General features: G+C 48.8%; 1 protein-coding gene across 3 annotated transcripts; it reads left to right on the forward strand.

Annotated features, from left to right (window-relative positions):
• Positions 1-751: 751 nt before the first annotated feature.
• On the forward strand, positions 752-18,111 carry IRF9 (interferon regulatory factor 9). 3 transcript variants are annotated; one of them, XM_048517346.1, is made up of 9 exons: positions 752-879; positions 6,076-6,313; positions 7,624-7,810; positions 10,019-10,110; positions 11,590-11,692; positions 14,044-14,121; positions 15,194-15,565; positions 16,445-16,560; positions 17,489-18,111. In XM_048517346.1, exons 1-9 carry the CDS (start codon positions 773-775, stop codon positions 17,519-17,521), a joined length of 1,326 nt encoding a protein of 441 aa, XP_048373303.1. In that variant the 5' UTR covers positions 752-772; the 3' UTR covers positions 17,522-18,111. The 3 variants fall into 3 exon arrangements, with proteins under 3 accessions (XP_048373303.1, XP_048373304.1, XP_048373305.1); XM_048517347.1 differs by having other exon boundaries at positions 10,019-10,083; XM_048517348.1 differs by having other exon boundaries at positions 759-879; positions 6,124-6,313.
• The last annotated feature ends 687 nt before the right edge of the window (positions 18,112-18,798 follow it).

An 18,798-nucleotide genomic window follows, 5' to 3' on the forward strand; every position in this document is an offset into this window, starting at 1 on the left:
GAGAAAGGTGCGGTATAAATCCAGACTCTGGTGTACTGGAGTTGTTTCCCTGTTCAAACACATGAAGCCTGCTGCGTGACCAGTTATTCACAGTCCCCTGAGAACTCTCAGCCCCACCTGCCTTACTAAGTGTCTGTTGTGGAGTGAGGAAGGGAAGGGGGTCCGTAAGCCACGTTGAGTCTCTTTCCAGGAGAGAAAGGCAAGGTATAAATCCAAACTATGGTGTACTGGAGTTGTTTCCCTGTTCTTACACATGAAGCCTGCTGCGGGTGACCTTGAGCTATGCACAGCCCTCTGCGAACTCTCTCAGCCCCACCTGCCTCACCAGGTATCTGTTGTGGAGCGAGGAAGGGAAAGGGATCTGTAAGCCACGTTGAGCCTCTTTCCAGGAGAGAAAGGCGAGGTATAAATCCAAACTCTGGTGTACTGGAGTTGTTTCCCTGTTCCTACACATGAAGCCTGCTGGGGGGTGACCTTGAGCTATGCACAGCCCTCTGAGAACTCTCTCAGCCCCACCTGCCTCACCAGGTGTCTGTTGTGGCCCGAGGAGGAAGGGAAAGGGGGTCTGCAACCCGGCTTGAGTCTCCTTCCAGGAGAGAAAGGGGGGGGGGGAATATAATAAAACCCCAACTTTTCTTCCCAGCTCCGCACTTGCGCCTGGCGATCTGCTCTCTGCTGCCTCCTGCAGGCCGTCCTGCAGCATAGCCAAGGACGGGGAGGGGGGGGGGGCATCCCTCGTGACTTCTGGGAAAGGCAGGGAAAGCAAGAAGAAATGGGGGTGGCCGAGGGGAGGGTTGCGAGTTGCAACCAACAGCCCCGCCCCGGCGCCGCGGGCCATTGCAAGCGACAGCAGCTGGACAGCAGCAGTAGCAGCAGCAGGTACCGCCTTGGGTTTTTTCTTCCCCGAAGTCCTTTTTCCTTCCCTCTCCTCTGGCACCGCCGGAGCTGCCCCCCCAAAGCCCGAAAAGTGCGACGTGGGGGGGAAAAAACAGCTGGAGGGGGGCGTCGGGCACCCTCAGGGGGGCGTCGGGCACCCTCGGGCGGAGGGGGGCGCGTCGGCGAGAAGTGAGAGCTGGTTGCCCATGCCAAGTCTGCTTGTCTGGCACAGATCGCAGCCGGCAGGAAGCCGAGCTGGGTGTCTCCTCCTGCCCTGTGTGTTTACATGCTACAATGTGGCGTGAAGCTGGTTTCTGAAACATGCAAACCGGGGGGGGGATCCTCGAGAGAGTTGGGCCAGTCCAAGCCCATTCGTTTCAGGGCGCGCAGCCCGGTGTGTAAGATCGCGCCGAACCTCATTGTTTTGTTTTTGTGCAATTGCCAACAACTTGTCAATTGTTGGCACACAGGGTTGGGTGGGACGCTGGCAAGGAAGCGCTTCAAATAAGCGAAAAGAGAGCATCTACTGCTCCCAGCATGGTGAAATGTTGAGTTGCAATAGGTTGTGCTATGGGAGCAGTTGTGCAAACTTGCCAGCGTTGTGTCCTGGTTGGGCGAGTGTTAAATGAGTTCAGATCACCCCCTGCCATTCACTGTGATTCACGCTTAGTGGCTTGCTCAGCCTGACTCATGCCGCCAGAGTTGGGGGGGGGGGGGGGAAACTCAGGGCTCCCATTAGAAATGCCCCTGAGCTTCCACTCTAAATTTCTGCACAAATTATTTGGCGTGTCCAACTGCGTCCCATATGCAGTCTTATGCCTAGAATCTGGCCAATACTCTATAGAGGCCACTATCTGGTTAAACATCATAAAATTTTGGCTGCATATTCATTATCAAAGCTCCGACAACTCACGGACGCAACTCACCTTGAGAGAACTCCATCACTCTAAATGGTGCACATCAGTTATAACAAAGATTGGGGAATTGGGCTATGATAGTGACTCTCTGAACATGCTAACCCTCACTGAGACATTTGCCCTCATCAAAGAGCGGCTACTAGTAATGGATTATCAACAACTGCAGAGCTTGGCCAACAGTCCTGTTAAGCCAATGAACGTGGCAATTCCATTTGTGCAGGGAAACCCAGCCTACTATATTGCAGCGCTTACCAACCCTATATATACGAGAGCCTACATGCTGGCTAGATTTAATATTATTATGCCATCCAGCTCCATGGAGGAAGACTCAGGGGTCTACCGGAAACTTGATAAGAGGCTTTGCCCCTACAGTCCAGGGCGGTTGGATTCCATTAGCAGCACATTCTCCTCCACTGCCCACTTTACCAGGGTCCAAGATCCAGCTTATTTCGTCGTTGACTCTATGAAAACCCTTACAGAGCTTGATAAAGTAAATATGCTCTTAAACTGTAATGACCTTGACTGTTGTCTCGCAGTGGCAAAGTTTCTGGCTGAGGTTTGCGAACTGAACTTATGATCCAGTGTGAAGTTTTATCTTGTAATTTTAATTGTATTTATATTGTATGTTTTGTATGCCAATAAAGGCTTATTGAATTGCCCCTGAGCTGTTTGGCAGGCCCAGTTTTAGCCACGGGGCCACTGGGTGGGGGGTCTGACCATAAGTCTGCCAACTCCCAGTAAGGAAATTCATTGAGATTTTGGGGTGGAGGCCGAGGAGGGGGAGAGAGAACGCAAGAGGGTAGGGTTGAGATCTCCGTCATCTGGAGATCATTTGTAACTCTGGAAGTTCTCCAAGCCCTCTCCGGGATGGTGGCAACCCGACCCGACCACCCAGATGCCAGGGTGCTGCCGTCACGGGCCTCTTACGCCACCTCTGCAATCCAGGCAGGGTGACAACTTCAGGGTAATGCCTGGGACGACCAGCTGTAGATTGGAGGGGAGAAAGGACAGATCAAAACATAACGGATCGACTCCTAATGGATTTCTTCGTCTGTCCCTCCTGGATTCCCCGGGCTCAGAGCGGGCAAGGTTTGGGCACGTGGTTGGCGTGGGCACCGCTAAGAGCTCTCTCAGCCCCACCTACCTCACAGGGTGTTTGTTGTGAGGGGGGAAGGGCAAGGAGATTGTAAGCCCCTTTGAGTCTCCTGCAGGAGAGAAAGGGGGGATATAAATCCAAAGTTCTCCTCCTCCTCCTCCTCCTCCTCCTCCTCCTCCTCCTCTTCCTCTTCTTCTTCTTCTTCTTCTTCTTCTTCTTCTTCTTCTTCTTCTTCTTCTTCTTCTTCTTCTTCTTCTTCTTCGAGGTTGCAGCTGAGAACCTAGACCCGTCTGGAAGCCATTTTCTTTCTCCTTAAGTCGCACACTGACTTGGGGTGGACACCGGGCAGGTTCCAATCTGCTCGGGAGGCCTCTTGGGCCGTGACTTTGTGCGGCCATCTTGGTTGCTACTTGACATGGCGTCCAAAACCTTGGGATGTGGTTGGAATCCTCTGCCGGTTGGCATTAGCTGGAAGAGATACTCTGGCAAGTTTGCAGTTCCCTAGTCAATTCCGTGAGCCGGTGTCCAATATCTGTAATATATGCAAAACAATGTAAGATCAATAGCAAAATAATTGCCCATTGTTTTTTTTTAATATTTTTGTCTTTATGTCCTTGTTTTCGTGCCTCTTTTCCCCCTGCTACAGTCCTGGGCGTTCGGCCTTAGCAATCTCCCTTCTTCTTGGCGCCTCCAATTGCCACCACACTCCGCCCTTCATTCTCCCTTTATATCTATCTGGCATTATCCGGTCTGATTCTGTTTTCTCCTGTTACTTCTGGCCAGGTCAGGAAAGGACCAGATTCTGACTTTTGGTGTTGTCTTTTGGTCCATTCTCTGATCACATCTGGGTCTCCTTGTACTTAATTCCCCGCTCCTTCACCTGAGTGGCAGAGGCTTATCTGGTCAACCAGACGTGTTTCCGCACTCCTACATTCCTGCTGAGTGACCTTGGGCTAGTCACAGTCCTCTCAGGACTCTCTCAGCCCCACCTGCCTCACAAAGGGTCTGTTGTGGGGAGAGGGAGGGAAAGGAGCTTGTAAGCCACCTTACAGGAGAGGAAGGTGGGATATAAATCCAAACTCCTCCTCATCCTCCTCATCCTCCTCCTCTTCTTCTTCTTCTTCTTCTTCTTCTTCTTCTTCTTCTTCTTCTACTACTACTACTACTACTACTACTACTACTACTACTACTACTACTACTACTACTACTACTACTTGGCCTCATATCCCCTCAGCTCTGAGACTCAATCTTAACTTTGGCAACCTTGCTGAAGCGAGGTGTATCCTCCCACACAAAGATTCTGGGTGAAGAACTCCGGTGACCTATTTTGCTGATCTTATTTGGCTTTGCAGAATTCCGGTAGAACGTGTCAGACATTAAAAATAGAACAGCAAATAGAGCCGCAAGTGTTGTTACGGGTCTTGATCTGTGGCAGGGGTCCCCAAACTTTTTAAACAGGGGGCCAGTTCACGCATGGCCAGAACCCAGCCGGGGGCCGGACCAAGTGCCGCCCGCGGGGGGGGGGGGCGCCATCCATCCGCCCTCGACTCGCTCCTGGCCGAGCCCCCCACCCCCGCGGTCCCCTTCCAATCCGGCCCTGAAGCTCCGCCACCTTTCTCTCTTCCCCCTTTGCCGCATTGGTACGGTCCCCTCCGGCCGCTTGGAGTTTGGCACCCCGACCCCCAGGTTTACAAACAGCCTCAAGCGCAGGCGACTCGCTGCTCATTCCAAGCGGCCGGAGGGGACCATACCAATGCGGCAAGGGGGGGAGGAGGAGAAAGGCAGCTCTGTCTTTCTCTCTCCCCTCTCCCCCTTGCTGCATTTGTATGGTCCCCTCCGACCGCTTGGAATGAACGGTGAGTCGTCATAGCTTAGCAATGCTGTTTGTAAACCTGGGGAAAAGGAGATAGAGAAGGGGGAGATCCGCTTCTGCCCAGCGGGCCGGATAAATGTCTTCCGGGGGCCTGATTTGGCCCCCGGGCCGTAGTTTGGGGACCCCTGATCTGTGGTATTAGTGAACTGAAGTAGCTGATCAAGGCCATTATCTTTGATGCCCCCCCCACCCACAATTCCTTTCTCTGCTTTGTTTTTTCCACAATTGCTGTTTTCCAAATCTTTTGTATTTCTTTTAATATCATGTCCCAAAAGGATTTGGCCTCTGTATACAGCCGCCACATATGAAAAAAGGATTCACCGTGTTTTTGACATTTCCAACATCTTATCTGCTAGCAGCTATACCTTTATATGTTGTGCCTGTTTTTGGGGTGTCGAATACATCATTTTATAGTAAATTTCTTTCAAATTATAGCATGCTGCAAACTTCAAATCGCTCTTTCATATGGTTCTGGTGGGTTTTCCGGGGTGAGTGGCCGTGGTCTGGTGGATCTTGTTCCTAACGTTTCGCCTGCATCTGTGGCTGTCATCTTCAGAGGTGTATCACAGAGGGAAGCCTGTTACACATTGTTACACAAGAACGTTAGGAACAAGATCCACCAGACCACGGCCACGCAACCCGGAAAACCCACCAGAACCAGTTGAATCTGGCTGTGACAGCCTTCGACAACACACTCTTTCATAGTTTCTCCCACTGCTCCATTTGTATATTTCAGCCAATGTTTCTGGCCCATTTAATCATTACAGACTTTAAAGCCAAGGTCACCCAGCAAGCCTCCGTGGCATGGGCAGGAATTCAAACCTGGATCTCTCAGTAGGAGCAGCAGTGGCGTAGGAGGTTAAGAGCTCGTATATCTAATCTGGAGGAACCGGGTTTGATTCCCAGCTCTGCCGCCTGAGCTGTGGAGGCTTATCTGGGGAATTCAGATTAGCGTGTACACTCCCACACGCGCCAGCTGGGTGACCTTGGGCTAGTCACGGCTTCTCGGAGCTTTCTCAGCCCCACCTACCTCACAGGGTGTTTGTTGTGAGGGGGGAAGAGCAAGGAGATTGTAAGCCCCTTTGAGTCTCCTGCAGGAGAGAAAGGGGGGATATAAATCCAAACTCTTCTTCTTCTTCTTAACCACAACACCACATCCTCTCTGGCTTTGAGCAGCACAAATGCCTCTAATTCACTCAGTGACACATAAATTGTGTTTTTCTTATCTGATATGAGCGCAGGCAAGTCTGTATCTTCATTTTAGACGTTTCCGTTGCTTGTGTTTTCCTTCCTTTTCCCACTGACCCCTTTAGCTGGCATCTCTTCTTTACTGAAGTTGCTCTTTTTAACCACCCGTCAAGGATGGCGACTCCTGGGCGGGGCGTACGGGCAACCCGGAAGCTGCGGCAGTGGACAGTGGAACAAGTGGAGAGCGGGAAATACCGCGGGCTAGTGTGGGACGACCCTCCGAAGAAGACGATGTTCCGCATCCCCTGGAAACATGCCGGGAAACAGGAGTTTCACCATGAAGAGGACGCTGCCTTCTTCAAGGTACTAAACTGGACTCTGGGCTACTCCTGCTTTGTGCAGGGGGCTGGACTAGATGGCCTGTGGGGTACCCTTCCAGCTCTAGGATTGTAGCTTCGATCGTTCTGTATGAACTGGGCCTTAATCTCAAGGGTTATTCTCTATCAAAGAAGAAGAAGAGTTAGATTTATATCCCCCCTTCCTCTCCTATAAGGAGACTCCAGGGGGCTTACAATCTCATTTCCCTTCCCCCTCCCCCAACAACAAACACCCTGTGAGGTGGGTGGGTCTGAGAGAGCTCCGAAGAACTGTGACTAGCCCAAGGTCACCCAGCTGGCGTGTGTGGGAGTGCACAGGCTAATCTGAATTCCCCAGATAAGCCTCCGCAGCTCAGGCGGCAGAGCGGGGAATCAAACCCAGTTCCTCCAGATCAGAGTACACCTGCTCTTAACCACTACGCCACTGCTGCTCCCGAGACTTATCCGAGGAAGGTTTTACTGGGTTGGAAAAGTAGAGAACAGAACTGTACTGCAGACTGGAAAGACGGGAGTTTATGAAGTTTCCAGTTCCAGGAACTGGGGCTCATGAACACAGGCTTTGGGGGAGTGTTCAGGCGAGGGAGTGTTTCCACAGGGCCACCTGCCCAGACAAAGTGAGGACAAGGCCTAATGGATACCTGGCAACCAGCGAGGCATGGCAATACGTGGGAGGAGAGAACTTACTCGCGGCAAGTTGAGACTGAGGCCTCTATTGGTGGCAAGCGAGCAATAGAAGTGACATTGATGCATTGCAGTAGCGGCTTAGGCCTCCGTTTGCTGATAATAATAATAATAATAATAATAATAATAATAATAATAATAATAATAATAATAATAATAATAATAATCCCTCTGCCGGCCAGATGAATGGTACCGGGGAGACGGTTCCCAAAGCTGGATCCCCCGCCATGTTGGGGTTTGGCAGTTTTGGGAGCCAGTGTGGCGTCGTGGTTAAGAGCAGGTGCACTCTAATCTGGAGGACCGGGTTTGATCCCCCACTCGGCCACTTGAGCTGTGGAGGCTTATCTTGTGAACCAGATTAGCTTGTGCACTCCAACACACGCCAGCTGGGTGACCCTGGGCTAGTCGCAGTTCTTCGGAGCTCTCTCAGCCCTTACCCACCTCACAGGGTGTTCGTTGTGGAGCTGGGGGGAAGGGAAAGGAGATTGTAAGCCCCTTAGAGTCTCCTTGCAGGAGAGAAAGGGGGGATATAAATCCAAACTCCTCCTCCTCCGCATCTTCTGCTTCTGCTGCTGCGGCAGCGGCGGATGGGTACTCTCCAAAATTTCTCCTCAGGCGTGGGCCATCTTTAAAGGAAAGTACCGCCCAGGAGAACGCTTCGATCCCGCTGCCGGCAAGACCCGTATCCGCTGTGCCTTGTTCAAGAGCCCTGAGTTCGAGGAGGTGCCGTCGCGCTCCAAGCTGGATATCACGGAACCCTACAAGGTGTATCGTCTGGTCCCACCCTCTGAGCAGCCTATCGGTGAGAAGCCAAACATTTTATCGCATTTTCTCCTCGACAGTTTCTGTGCCACTTTTAGAAAGTCTCGCTCGGGCCAGGTCTGGCTGCAGAAGGAGGTTCCCGAACGAGGATGCAGACGTCACTTGCTCAGACCAATAGGGGTTGCACAACTAATTAGGATGTTTGTGTGTTGGGGGAGCAGACTTGGTTTGATTTAAGCTAGAGCTGGTGTAAAACTCGTTGGCAGACAATATGAGCTAGCCCTGTTCTTCAAACAACACAGGTCACATCGCGATTGTTGTGACCCCTCCCTGTTGCCCTGTGTGTCATCAGCTTATCTGAAAATCTGCCAGTCCCCTCCCGGGATTTTACCGGACGTCATCCACCTAATTTATTTATTTAATTATGGAAGAAGAAGAAGAGTTTGGATTTATATCCCCCCCTTTCTCTCCTGCAGGAGACTCAAAGGGGCTGACAATCTCCTTGCCCTTCCCCCCCTCACAACAAACACCCTGTGAGGTAGGTGGGGCTGAGAGAGCTCCGAGAAGCTGTGACTAGCCCAAGGCCACCCAGCTGGCGTGTGTGGGAGTGCACAGGCTAATCTGAATTCCCCAGATAAGCCTCCACAGCTCAGGTGGCAGAGCTGGGAATCAAACCCGGTTCCTCCAGATTAGATACACAAGCTCTTAACCTCCTACGCCACTGCTGCTCCAAGGTTAATGCTGCTACTGTTTTTATTGTATTTATGTTTTAATTTGGGATTATTCGATTGTTTTAGTTGCAATGTATTGTGTCTGGTTGCCTGTAAACCGCACTGAGCCCTTCGGGGGGTAGGGCAGTCTAATAAATTGAATACATAATAATAAATAATAATAATAATATATTTATATTCTGTTTTCCCCCCAATGGAGAACCAAAGCAGTTGACATGAATGGGAATAGTTACGGCTGGAAACAGCTCTGCATAGATTGGCTGCCGCGGCTTATCTCAGGTTCAAAGTGAGGGTTCTTGTACTGTAGTGGCATCTGTTGGCAAAGAAACGTTTTTAAAAATCTACACGTCCGATCGAAAGCCGTGCTGGCCAAAAACCCCACTTGGGCATGCTCAGTTTCTAAAAATACTTGTTGGGTGTCAAGACAGGGGTTGACGGACACCATGTTGGGGAGACCCCTGCTTTAGAGTCTGCAGAGGAAGTCTGGAGGGTGCATTTGAGGAAGGGCAGAATGAAGCATATGGAACTGTTTATGTACGTATGTATTGTATTTTGTCATATTTTTAATCCCGCCTTTTCCCAGGGGGCTCAGGGCGGGTTACAACAAGTTGAAAACCCAGGAGCAGCAGTGGCGTAGGAGGTTAAGAGCTCGTGTATCTAATCTGGAGGAACCGGGTTTGATTCCCGGCTCTGCCGCCTGAGCTGTGGAGGCTTATCTGGGGAATTCAGATTAGCCTGTACATCCCCACACACGCCAGCTGGGTGGCCTTGGGCTAGTCACAGCTTCTCGGAGCTCTCTCAGCCCCACCCATTTCACAGGGTGTTTGTTGTGAGGGGGGAAGGGCAAGGAGATTGTAAGCCCCTTTGAGTCTCCTGCAGGAGAGAAAGGGGGGATATAAATCCAAACTCCTCCTCCTCCTCCTCCTCCTCCTCCTCCTCTTCCTCTTCCTCTTCCTCTTCCTCTTCCTCTTCCTCTTCCTCTTCTTCTTCTTCTTCTTCTTCTTCTTCTTCTTCTTCTTCTTCTTCTTCTTCTTCTTCCTTTTCCTTTTCCTTTTCCTTTTCCTTTTCCTTTTCTTTTTCTTTTTCTTTTTCTTTTTCTTCTTCTTCTTCTTCTTCTTCTTCTTCTTCTTCTTCTTCTTCTTCTTCTTCTTCTTCTTCTTCTTCTTCTTCTTCTTCTTCTTCTTCTTCTTCTTCTTAAACATGTAAATACAGCATTCAGCGTTTAAAACGATAAAAACGCCTACAACATTCCATGCTAGAACGTCGTCGCTAGAGTGCATAGTTCAGTGGTGGTGAACCTTTGGCACTCCAGATGTTACGGACTACAAGTCCCATCAGCCCCTGAATTGGCCATGCTGGCAGGGGCTGATGGGAGCCAGTGCAGCATCTGGAGTGCCAAAGGTCCTCCCTGCCGAGCATAGTTTATTCCATTCGCTTGAATCTGTCACAGCCTCGGGCTAGAATGTGGCTGTGTATTTCAACAATATTTTCCCGTCTCCGTTTTGTTGTCTCCTAAGTGAACACATCAAAGAAGTCCAAGAAGATGAAGTCAGAATGCTCCAGGGGGACCTCAGCAGAGAGGGCAGGAAGCCCTCCCCCTCCACCCAAGGTGGGTGGGCAATGATGGGCCCCCTCCCCCCAGTGTGGGAGCATTCCCTTCCCCCCGTGTGGGTGGGTGGGCCATGACCAGATGACGGCCCTCCTTCCCTTCCCCTCTCCCCCTCCCTCCACCCCCAGGGTGGCTGGCATGACCGGAAGGTGCCGTTAATATCAGACCCTCTCCCTCCACCCAGGGTGGGCGGGCAATGACCTCCTTCCCCTTCCCCCCAAGTGTTTTTGAAAGCAGGTGGGACCCAGGGGGCTACCTGCCCAGAAAGGCTCCTGATTGGTCACTGAAGTTCTCAGTAAGGGGGCACGTGAAAATAATATTGCTTCAGTGTAGTTGCCTCCATTGTTCTTCCTTACCGAGTTTGAAACCGCTTGCAGCGTAGATCAAATGTATTTTTTAAAATGTTAAGACCGAAATGGAGGACTTCTTTAATCAAGTGCAGTCCTAAATAAAACTGTCCTCAGCCGCCTCCTGAAGACAGAAAGTCGCAGCCTGAGGAGGCTTTTCCACAATTGCGGGGCTGCCACTGAAAAGGCCCCGTGTCATGTACCCATCAAACGAACTTCTTTGATTGAAGGGATAGTCAGGAGAGCCTCTCTCGGCGATCTTAGTCCCTGGGCAGGAACATATGGGAGATTAATTGGTTCTTTTTCACTGTGCTTCATTTACAATAATATACGTGAAAATAAAGAATATTGAAAATGACTTCCAGAGCTGTCAGCCCTAAAATGCACCGTATTCAGAGGTGGGATTCAGCAGGTTCTCACCAGTTCCCAAGAGCGGGTTACTAATTATTTGTGTGTGCCGAGAGGGGGTTACTAATTGGGTCTGCTTTTCCGTTAGAAATTCCATTAGGTCCACAAATCACGAAGTCCTGTTGTTTCCTATGTGGCTGGTTAGCAAAGGTAGAAAATGGGATAATTCTCCCTGTTGGGCTGTTTTAAAAACATGTTTTAGAAATATGGTAAAGTTCCTTGTTTAAGGAAAGTCTCCTTCTTTCGATTTCTAGAAACAAAATTAAGTATTTGAAAGTATTAAGTATTTGACAGGCAGTCAATTAGAGGAGAAGTAGTTGTTTCTGTTGGCAGTAGACGATAGGACTTGCTATAATGAGTTTAAATTATGGGCAGAAAGATACCAGCTGGACATTAGGAACTTTTTTTTTACAGTAAGAGTTTTTTACAGTAACAGAGAAATTATTAGTGCCCCGCCCCTGGAATGCCCGGCCACGCCCCCGTCGTGCCCCGCCCAGCCCATTGGTGCTACGCCACTGTTTGAATCCCACCACCAAGGGAACCTGTTACTAAAATTTTTGGATCCCACCACTGACCGTATTGTAGATGGGGAAAGGACTACCAGCACTGGTGGAGTTGTAGGAGTGTGTTGGGAAGCACAAGTATGAACAACCAGTGCCGACGTGAAATGTGAGCAGAATTGTGGCACGCACAATCTGATCCTTCTTCCTTATCCTCCATCCAGGATGGGCGTGCCACGTCAGAGGCCACGGCCAGTCTGTCTCTGAATGCAACAGCTACTTTAACTTTCCACAAAGAGGAGTTCAGCCCTCAGTCCGATGAAACAGGTGGGGGAACGTGCCTCTAGCTGTAAGTTGTGTGGCATTTTTAGGAGTCCTGGGTGCTCTTCTCGGGGTTGTTCAGGGCCCATTTGAGTCTGACATAGCAGGCTTCCGAATTGCACAGACTGTCAAATTGCTCAGAATGTCAGACTGCACAGGGAGGCCATTGAAATTCACAAACACCAAGACAACTTCAATAAGAAAGAAGAGACTTTGAAAATTAGCAGGGCCTGGCTCCCAGTACTTAAAAAATGGACTGATAACCCCACCCGCAATACAATGCACTCAACCACACCTTTGCATAGCAAGTTCCACCCAAACAGTTAATGATTGGTTCCCCACCCCGGGACATGGACAATATACCACACTAAACTTTCCCTTCTCACTTAGACACAGTGAGAAACAGATAAACCTCTGAAGATGCCAGCCACAGATGCAGGCGAAACGTTAGGAACAAAATCCACCAGACCACGGCCACACAGCCTGGAAAACCCACCTGAACCAGTTGAATCCGGCCGTGAAAGCCTTTGACAAGACATAGTACAGTGGTGGCGAACCTATGGCACGGGTGCCAGAGGTGGCACTCAGAGCCCTCTCTGTGGGCACTCGCGCACAAAGTTCATCATGTGGGAGGGGGTGGAAAATCACCCTCCCACACACACACACACATATCTAGGCTGGCCTGAGCATGATCCTTTACCTGGGAGTAAGCTCGGATGCTGGTAATGGGGCTTGCTTCTGAGTAAACCCTCCTAGGATCGTTATTCACTCATTTTAAGCGTTGCACGGTTGCTTCACTAAGCTTACTCCTGAGTAATGCGTGCCTTGGAGCCAACCGTTTTTTCGAAACAAAAACCTCAGTATTCAGGTTAAATTGCCATGTTGGCACTTTGCGATAAATAAGTGGGTTTTGGGTTGCAATTTGGGCACTCGATCTCGAAAAGGTTCGCCATCACTGAATAGTACATGACCTGTTTGATGAATCAAAGTAAGCGAGAAGGGCTGGGACAGGAAGTGTCTACATACACGGGATGACTCACTGGGGCAGAAAACAAGTATTTTGTCACACTCTGGCACCTCTTTCTTCAGCACCGTGATACTGGTTGGAAAGGACAATGCCTCCGAGAAATTGCAATGTAATCTTCCCTGTCTATTTTGTCATGATTCCTACCAAGCAACCCCTCCACCCCAAGCAAATGTTGTCTTTTGGTGGGGGGCCAGAGTGTGGAATTGCTTTCAGATTGGCTTGTGCTTCTTGTGTGTTGTGCAGATTAACAGGTGTGGGAGCAAAAATGTCATAGAACATACTGCCACCGAACTCTTGTTTGGCAGTGGGTGTTCTCTTCAGTGGAATGGATTGTGACCTGTGGTGTATAATCGCTACGCTGGACACGCTTGGCTTTGTGTAGCCATCGAAACAACTGATTCCAGATATGCCTCCAGAAGTCCTCAATTCCAGTTATGTGTTTGCCGTTTCCCAGTGGTGGATGAAATGCACTCTGCGCATGCTCATAGGCGCTCTGTTCCTTGGTGTTCGTGTACATGTTTCCAGCCCAGAGCAGGTTCTGGTAACTGGTGAATCTAAGTCTGAGAGAAATAGTCTTGATTTTGGGAAAGGACTAGAGTGCCAAATAAATGCAGATGTGCGTCTCAGATTAATCCACCCTTTATTAGTGGCGAGGAAAATTTCTAACCCTACTGTTGCCATACGTTTTCTTCTTGGAGATTACAATGCTCATACAACACGTACGGTAGCTCTATACCTGACAACCATTTTAAAGTGCTTATTCCCATTTTATTACTTTTAACTGTATTTTTAAAAATATATTATACCAGTTTACCTCATTAAATTGGTTCGTTATTATTTGGCACAGAATCAAAATTTTTAAATATCAAAATATGATACATAAAACAAAGGCGGTAAGAACTTCTTATAAAAGATAAGGCATCTTCTCCAATCCTGTCTAATATTAAATGGTGGGATACCTATTGCTGTATTATTTTGCTTTTAACATAAAACAAATCTATTTTTTATTGCAATTTTATATTAGATTGTATTTTTACATTGATGTGTAGGGGTATTTACTGTCATTTGCTCTGGCTATTTCTTTTTTTTAAAAAAAATCTGAAGTGATTTGAATCCCTCTAAGTTAACCGTCAAGTTATGTGGACTATTTCCTTGCTACTGAACTATACTTGAGACTGCAGAATGTGTCTGTGTAAATCTTGATCTATCTATGTCTATTAAAGGTTAATAAAGAAATTGGGAAAGGACAGCATGACTATCAGTGAGGGTTGATCACTCCCCTACTTTTCACTCCCTGTTGCTTTTCTCCTTCGTTCTCTTGTCACACCAGCTCCTGACATGACGGAGATCGCCCTCCACTTGGAGGCCGAAATTGTGCCGGCAGAGATTCCTCTGGTGATGAGCATAGGTGAGATCATAGAACGAGCATCGGATGGACCAAGCATCTGGTTCAATGTGACAACTTCGTGTGCTAACGTGTGCCTTTTTTGGTCATGATCCGTTCATATGTTGCCAATTGAATACCGAATCAAGGTGCTGGTGTTAACCTTTAAGGCCTTAGCATTGGCCTGGGACCTACGTACCTGCGGGACCGTCTTACCCCATATGTCCTGAATCGGTCTCTGCGCTCGGCAGAGGCCAACTTACTGGTGACCCCTGGCCCCTCAATGATACGGCTGGGCCTCCACCCGGGCCAGAGCAGCCAGCACAGCTCTGGCCCCAGCCTCAGTGGAGCAGCTCTCCCGCCATGGCTGTCACGTGGGCCCTCATGGAGGATCTTGCTGAGTTCCGCAGGGCCTGCAAGACAGAGCTGTTCCACCGGGCCTTTGGGGAGCCTAGCCGTTGATAAGGGCCCCCTCCCTCTCCTTTAATCTTACAACATCAAGTGGATCCTACCGCCCCGTCCCCTCTTGGGGTTTTTGGGAGAATTGAAGCTGGTGCCATCTTGTCTTAATGTTAATTTTAACAATGCTGTGTTTTAATGGGGTAGGGTTTATTTTTTATTAGAGCCGTACTAATTTATATTTACTGGATTTTAACTTGATATTGTGCTCTGTTATATGTTGCTCACCGCCCTGAGCCCTTCGGGGGAGGGCGGTCTATAAACCCATTAAATAATAATAAAATAATAATAATATAAAATGTATTGTCGAAGGCTTTCACGGCCGGAATCACTTGGGTGCTGTGTGGTTTCCGGGCTGTATGGCCGTGTTCTAGCAGCATTCTCTCCTGACGTTTCGCCTGCATCTGTGGCTGGCATCTTCAGAGGATCCTCTGAAGATGCCAGCCACAATCCCCAAACATCAGCGAAATACTAAGCTACTGACAGGCTCCACAACACTCCATACAAGCAACATCCCGAAATACTTTAAACTTCTGTTCCTTTAACTCGAAGCTCCCCACAACCCTGATACTAAAAGCCAGGGTGTTCAGGATTATTGGTTGCCGGGTGACTGATCTTCTCCCTTCTCCTTTCGTAGGGGAGTTCTCCGTTCAGCTCTCCATCCTCTACAGCGGCGTGCTGATCCAGAGGTTCTTTCTCCCGGAGGGCGACTTTCGGATCACGTCTGCCGCTCCGCCATCAGAAGGGCCACGTCACAGGATGCGTTGTGTGATGCTGCCCCCTCCAGAACGCCTGGAGGACTCCCAGAAGCAAAGGGACACCCAGCAGCTGCTGAAGGATCTCGAAAAAGGAGTGATGGTTGACAGTAACCGGGAAGGGATATTTATCCAGTGCCAGAGAAGGTGTAAAGCGAACATCAGTTGGAAGGGCTTCACAAAATCCCTGGCCGTTGGGAAACTGAATAGTGACACTTTCCTTCAAGTGTTTAGCACCAAAGCATTTCAGGCAGGTGTGTACAGGTGTCAAATACATTCTCTCCCGATGGAAAAACAAACAGACGAAACATGTTAGTCTGCAGACGAGAGATGTTACTCTGAGTAGAGTGTCCTGTTGTGTCAGTTCACAGAGATATTGTAAGGTTCGTCTTTGATAGTTAATTCCTTGAATTAGTAATGCTATTACGGGGGTCCCCAACTTTCTGAGCCTGGTATTCTGGCACAGTATGGGGGACATAACCACAAAATGGCAGCCGCCGTAGGTGGAGGCAGTCACAAAATGGCTGCCACAAGAGGCAGAGCCAACCACAAAATATCAGGGATCAAAGTCAGATATAAATCTAGTATTAACTCTTCAACATTTCAGGCACAAGTTCCGTTTAGCTTAAGGTGACCAGATGGTCAACTTGTGAACCCGGACAATGATGGTGGAAAAGCGGCAGCAGCGGCAGAAGGCCATGCTCCCTGCAGCTGCGTCATAGCCCGCGGAGGAAAGCGCACTGTTTTTTTTCCTACCAGAAGCTGCCGTTTCCCACCCTATGTTAAGAGCGACGGAAAGCGGCAGCACCCCAGAAGGCCGTGCTCCTGCAGCCGCGCGTGCGGGAGGCTGCCGCACTGCCTTGCGTCCCAGAAGGCAGTGCGGCAGCCTCCCAAAAATCAGGACAATGGAAGGAACCCGTGGGACGCGGGACAAATTTTGCGAAGGCGGGACTGTCCCGCCAAAAGCGGGACGGCTGATCAGCCTAGTTTAGCTGGATGCCTTTGAATCTGATTAGATCCAGACTAGCTCCAACAACTTTCAAAAAGCACTTGGCCAGCATTAGGAAAGGTGTACATTGGGGAACTTTACCATTATATATACTAATGCCTCTCCCTACATTTCCCCGTTTTAGCTTGGGACCAGCACAAACTTGGATTTGCTCCCATACCTGAACACCAAGTTACGCTATGTGTAGGAGAAGAACTGGAGGGAAATGACAGTTTGAATAATAAGCTCATCATAATTCAGGTAAGATTTATTATAGGTAAGGGCTAGTCATACAAAGGTGCATTGTGGGATAGGAAACGTAAATCACATGTACAGTGTGGACACCCGTTGTGGATGGAGAGTACATGGTGAATGCCATGCTTTGTGGGTTTTCAGAGAAGTTAATTTCGGGGTACCCATGTTAATAGCAGCGTTGCATGGTGGATTGCCAGTTTGGCACGACAACATCGTGGACGGGAGCTATGAAAGAAATGCATTAAAGAATGACAACATTTATTTTATCTAGCTCAGTGTTTCCCAACCTTTTCGAGGTCAGGGTACCCTTGACCTCACTCTTCATATCTCACGGTACCCCTACCGCCACCCTCCACCTTCCCCTCCCATTGCCCCTGCTTGCCACACACCCCACCTTCCCCTCCCAGGGTGAAGGGTAGCACTGGGGGTGGTGGTGGCTGCTGACCTTGTGGCAGGCCCTGCCCCATGGGCCAGCTCCATGTCCTTGCTGGCGCCGATGGGAGACACCACAAAAATGAGGTAGGGGCAATAGTGTTGCCGCGGTACCCCTGGGACATGCTCACGGCACCCCAGGGTACCAGGGAACCCTGGTTGAGAATGGCTGATCTAGCAGATAAATTGGGAAAGAAGTTCCTTGGAGGTCAGTAATGGTAGTGAGTAGAGGTAAATTATATGTGGTAGTTGGGGATCATGGCATAAATGAATAATAGGTAGACAAAACTCAAATGTACTATGGGCGATCACAGTTCAGATCAAACAGCTAAGTAGATTGGGAGGGGGATTGTTTATTGACAAAAGAGAGTGATTTGGAAACATTAAAAAGAATAAAAGTACATTTTGGATTACTAGATCTTTTTACTTGACTTGGACAGGGCGGGGGGGGGGGGCAGAGGAAAAGAGATCTTTATGTTTTTTCTGTTCTCTTAACTTCCAGATGGCGCAGAATTTTGCTGCTCGAATGACTTAGGTAAAAAGAGATGCGTGACCTGGAACCCTTTTCGTTACCTATGGCAGCTTCTGGTTACTGCTTTTCCTTGGCGAATATGTCATTGGACCACAAAGCTTATGTCTGGATCTTTGAATATGCAGTAGCACTTTGTAGGTTTAACAGCCTATTCTCCTCTCAGTATGCAACTTCTTGAATTTCCAAGGGCATAGCCCTTCTATTTCTTATAGTATAAGCCTGGACTTTCTACACTTGCTTTAAGTCTGGCAAAGCTAGCATTGTCTGTAAAATTGTTCTTCCTGTGTATAAACTCATGAAACACTAGAACTAAGAAGCAGCGGCTTCTAGATTGAGACAAATTCCAGTTACATTTTAAGACTGAGGATTTTCCTTTCTGAATCCTAGTAGCAGCAGAAGCAAATTCTATAATTTGCGCCCACCTTCCATGTCTGCTAGAACCCCACTATGTTCTCTTTGCACTTTATTTGAAAGTACAACATCCCCAGTCAACAGAGTAGTCTTCAAGTAGCAACAATAAAAGCTGAATAGATATAAGTGCCCAGAGTCTGCCTCGTGTGTTGTTTTGAATTAAAGTTACGAATGTGGATGAACTCTTGAGCTGTTTTCTCGCCATCATTTCAAGTGATGCGGCAGCTTGGAGTGCCTCAAATAGGGCGGAATCCTTTTGCCTGGTGTGTGAAAGTCTAATAACAACGTACAAGGGTGGAAATATTTAACCTTTTATTTCTGTGCAGAGGAAAAGGGATGCTTGGAGAATAGTTTCTCAGGTCAAAGAATGCAGGGTTGGGGTTGGGGTCAGCATGTACTCCTTGTGCGCAACACATAAATTTTGCATTCCTTGATAGGCACAAGGGCAAAGGCCCTGTCCACAGAGCAAAAGCTCTGACCTGTTACAAAAATAACCATCCAAAAGCTTCTTCAGTGTTCAGAGATTTATTGTTTTCTTTCACTTCTGCACAGAAGAGGGAACTCTCCTCTGTTAGCAACAGGGAGGAGGTTCAAAGGGGCTGCTGCTTGCGTGCCATATCTTCTGACCATTGGCTAGATTTGGAATACCTACACATTGCCATTTGAATCTCCACTCCTCTCCAAAGCCCACCTTGCTTTCCACAATTGGGCGTATATTCTTATGTCATCTTGCCCCGTTCAGAGATCTTGGTTGCTATATCAACCAAGTTTTACTTCGCCCTTATCTGTGTTTTTCTGTACGCTTTGTCTCCTTTATCTTTCTGGTGAGAGGCCGTACCCAAATTCCACAGCATGTGTATCAGACTTTA

The sequence above is a fragment of the Sphaerodactylus townsendi genome, linkage group LG15, assembly GCF_021028975.2.
Source record: "Sphaerodactylus townsendi isolate TG3544 linkage group LG15, MPM_Stown_v2.3, whole genome shotgun sequence".
NCBI lineage: Eukaryota > Metazoa > Chordata > Lepidosauria > Squamata > Sphaerodactylidae > Sphaerodactylus > Sphaerodactylus townsendi.

What these genes read in the sequence shown, in the direction of transcription:
- IRF9 (XM_048517346.1), top strand. Translation starts at nt 773, where the DNA reads ATGGGGGTGGCCGAGGGGAGGGTTGCGAGTTGCAACCAACAGCCCCGC. An exon ending in AGGACGCTGCCTTCTTCAAG is followed by an intron (nt 6,314 to 7,623) that starts GTACTAAACTGG and finishes ATTTCTCCTCAG; the next exon opens with GCGTGGGCCATCTTTAAAGG. An exon ending in CACCAAAGCATTTCAGGCAG is followed by an intron (nt 15,566 to 16,444) that starts GTGTGTACAGGT and finishes TCCCCGTTTTAG; the next exon opens with CTTGGGACCAGCACAAACTT.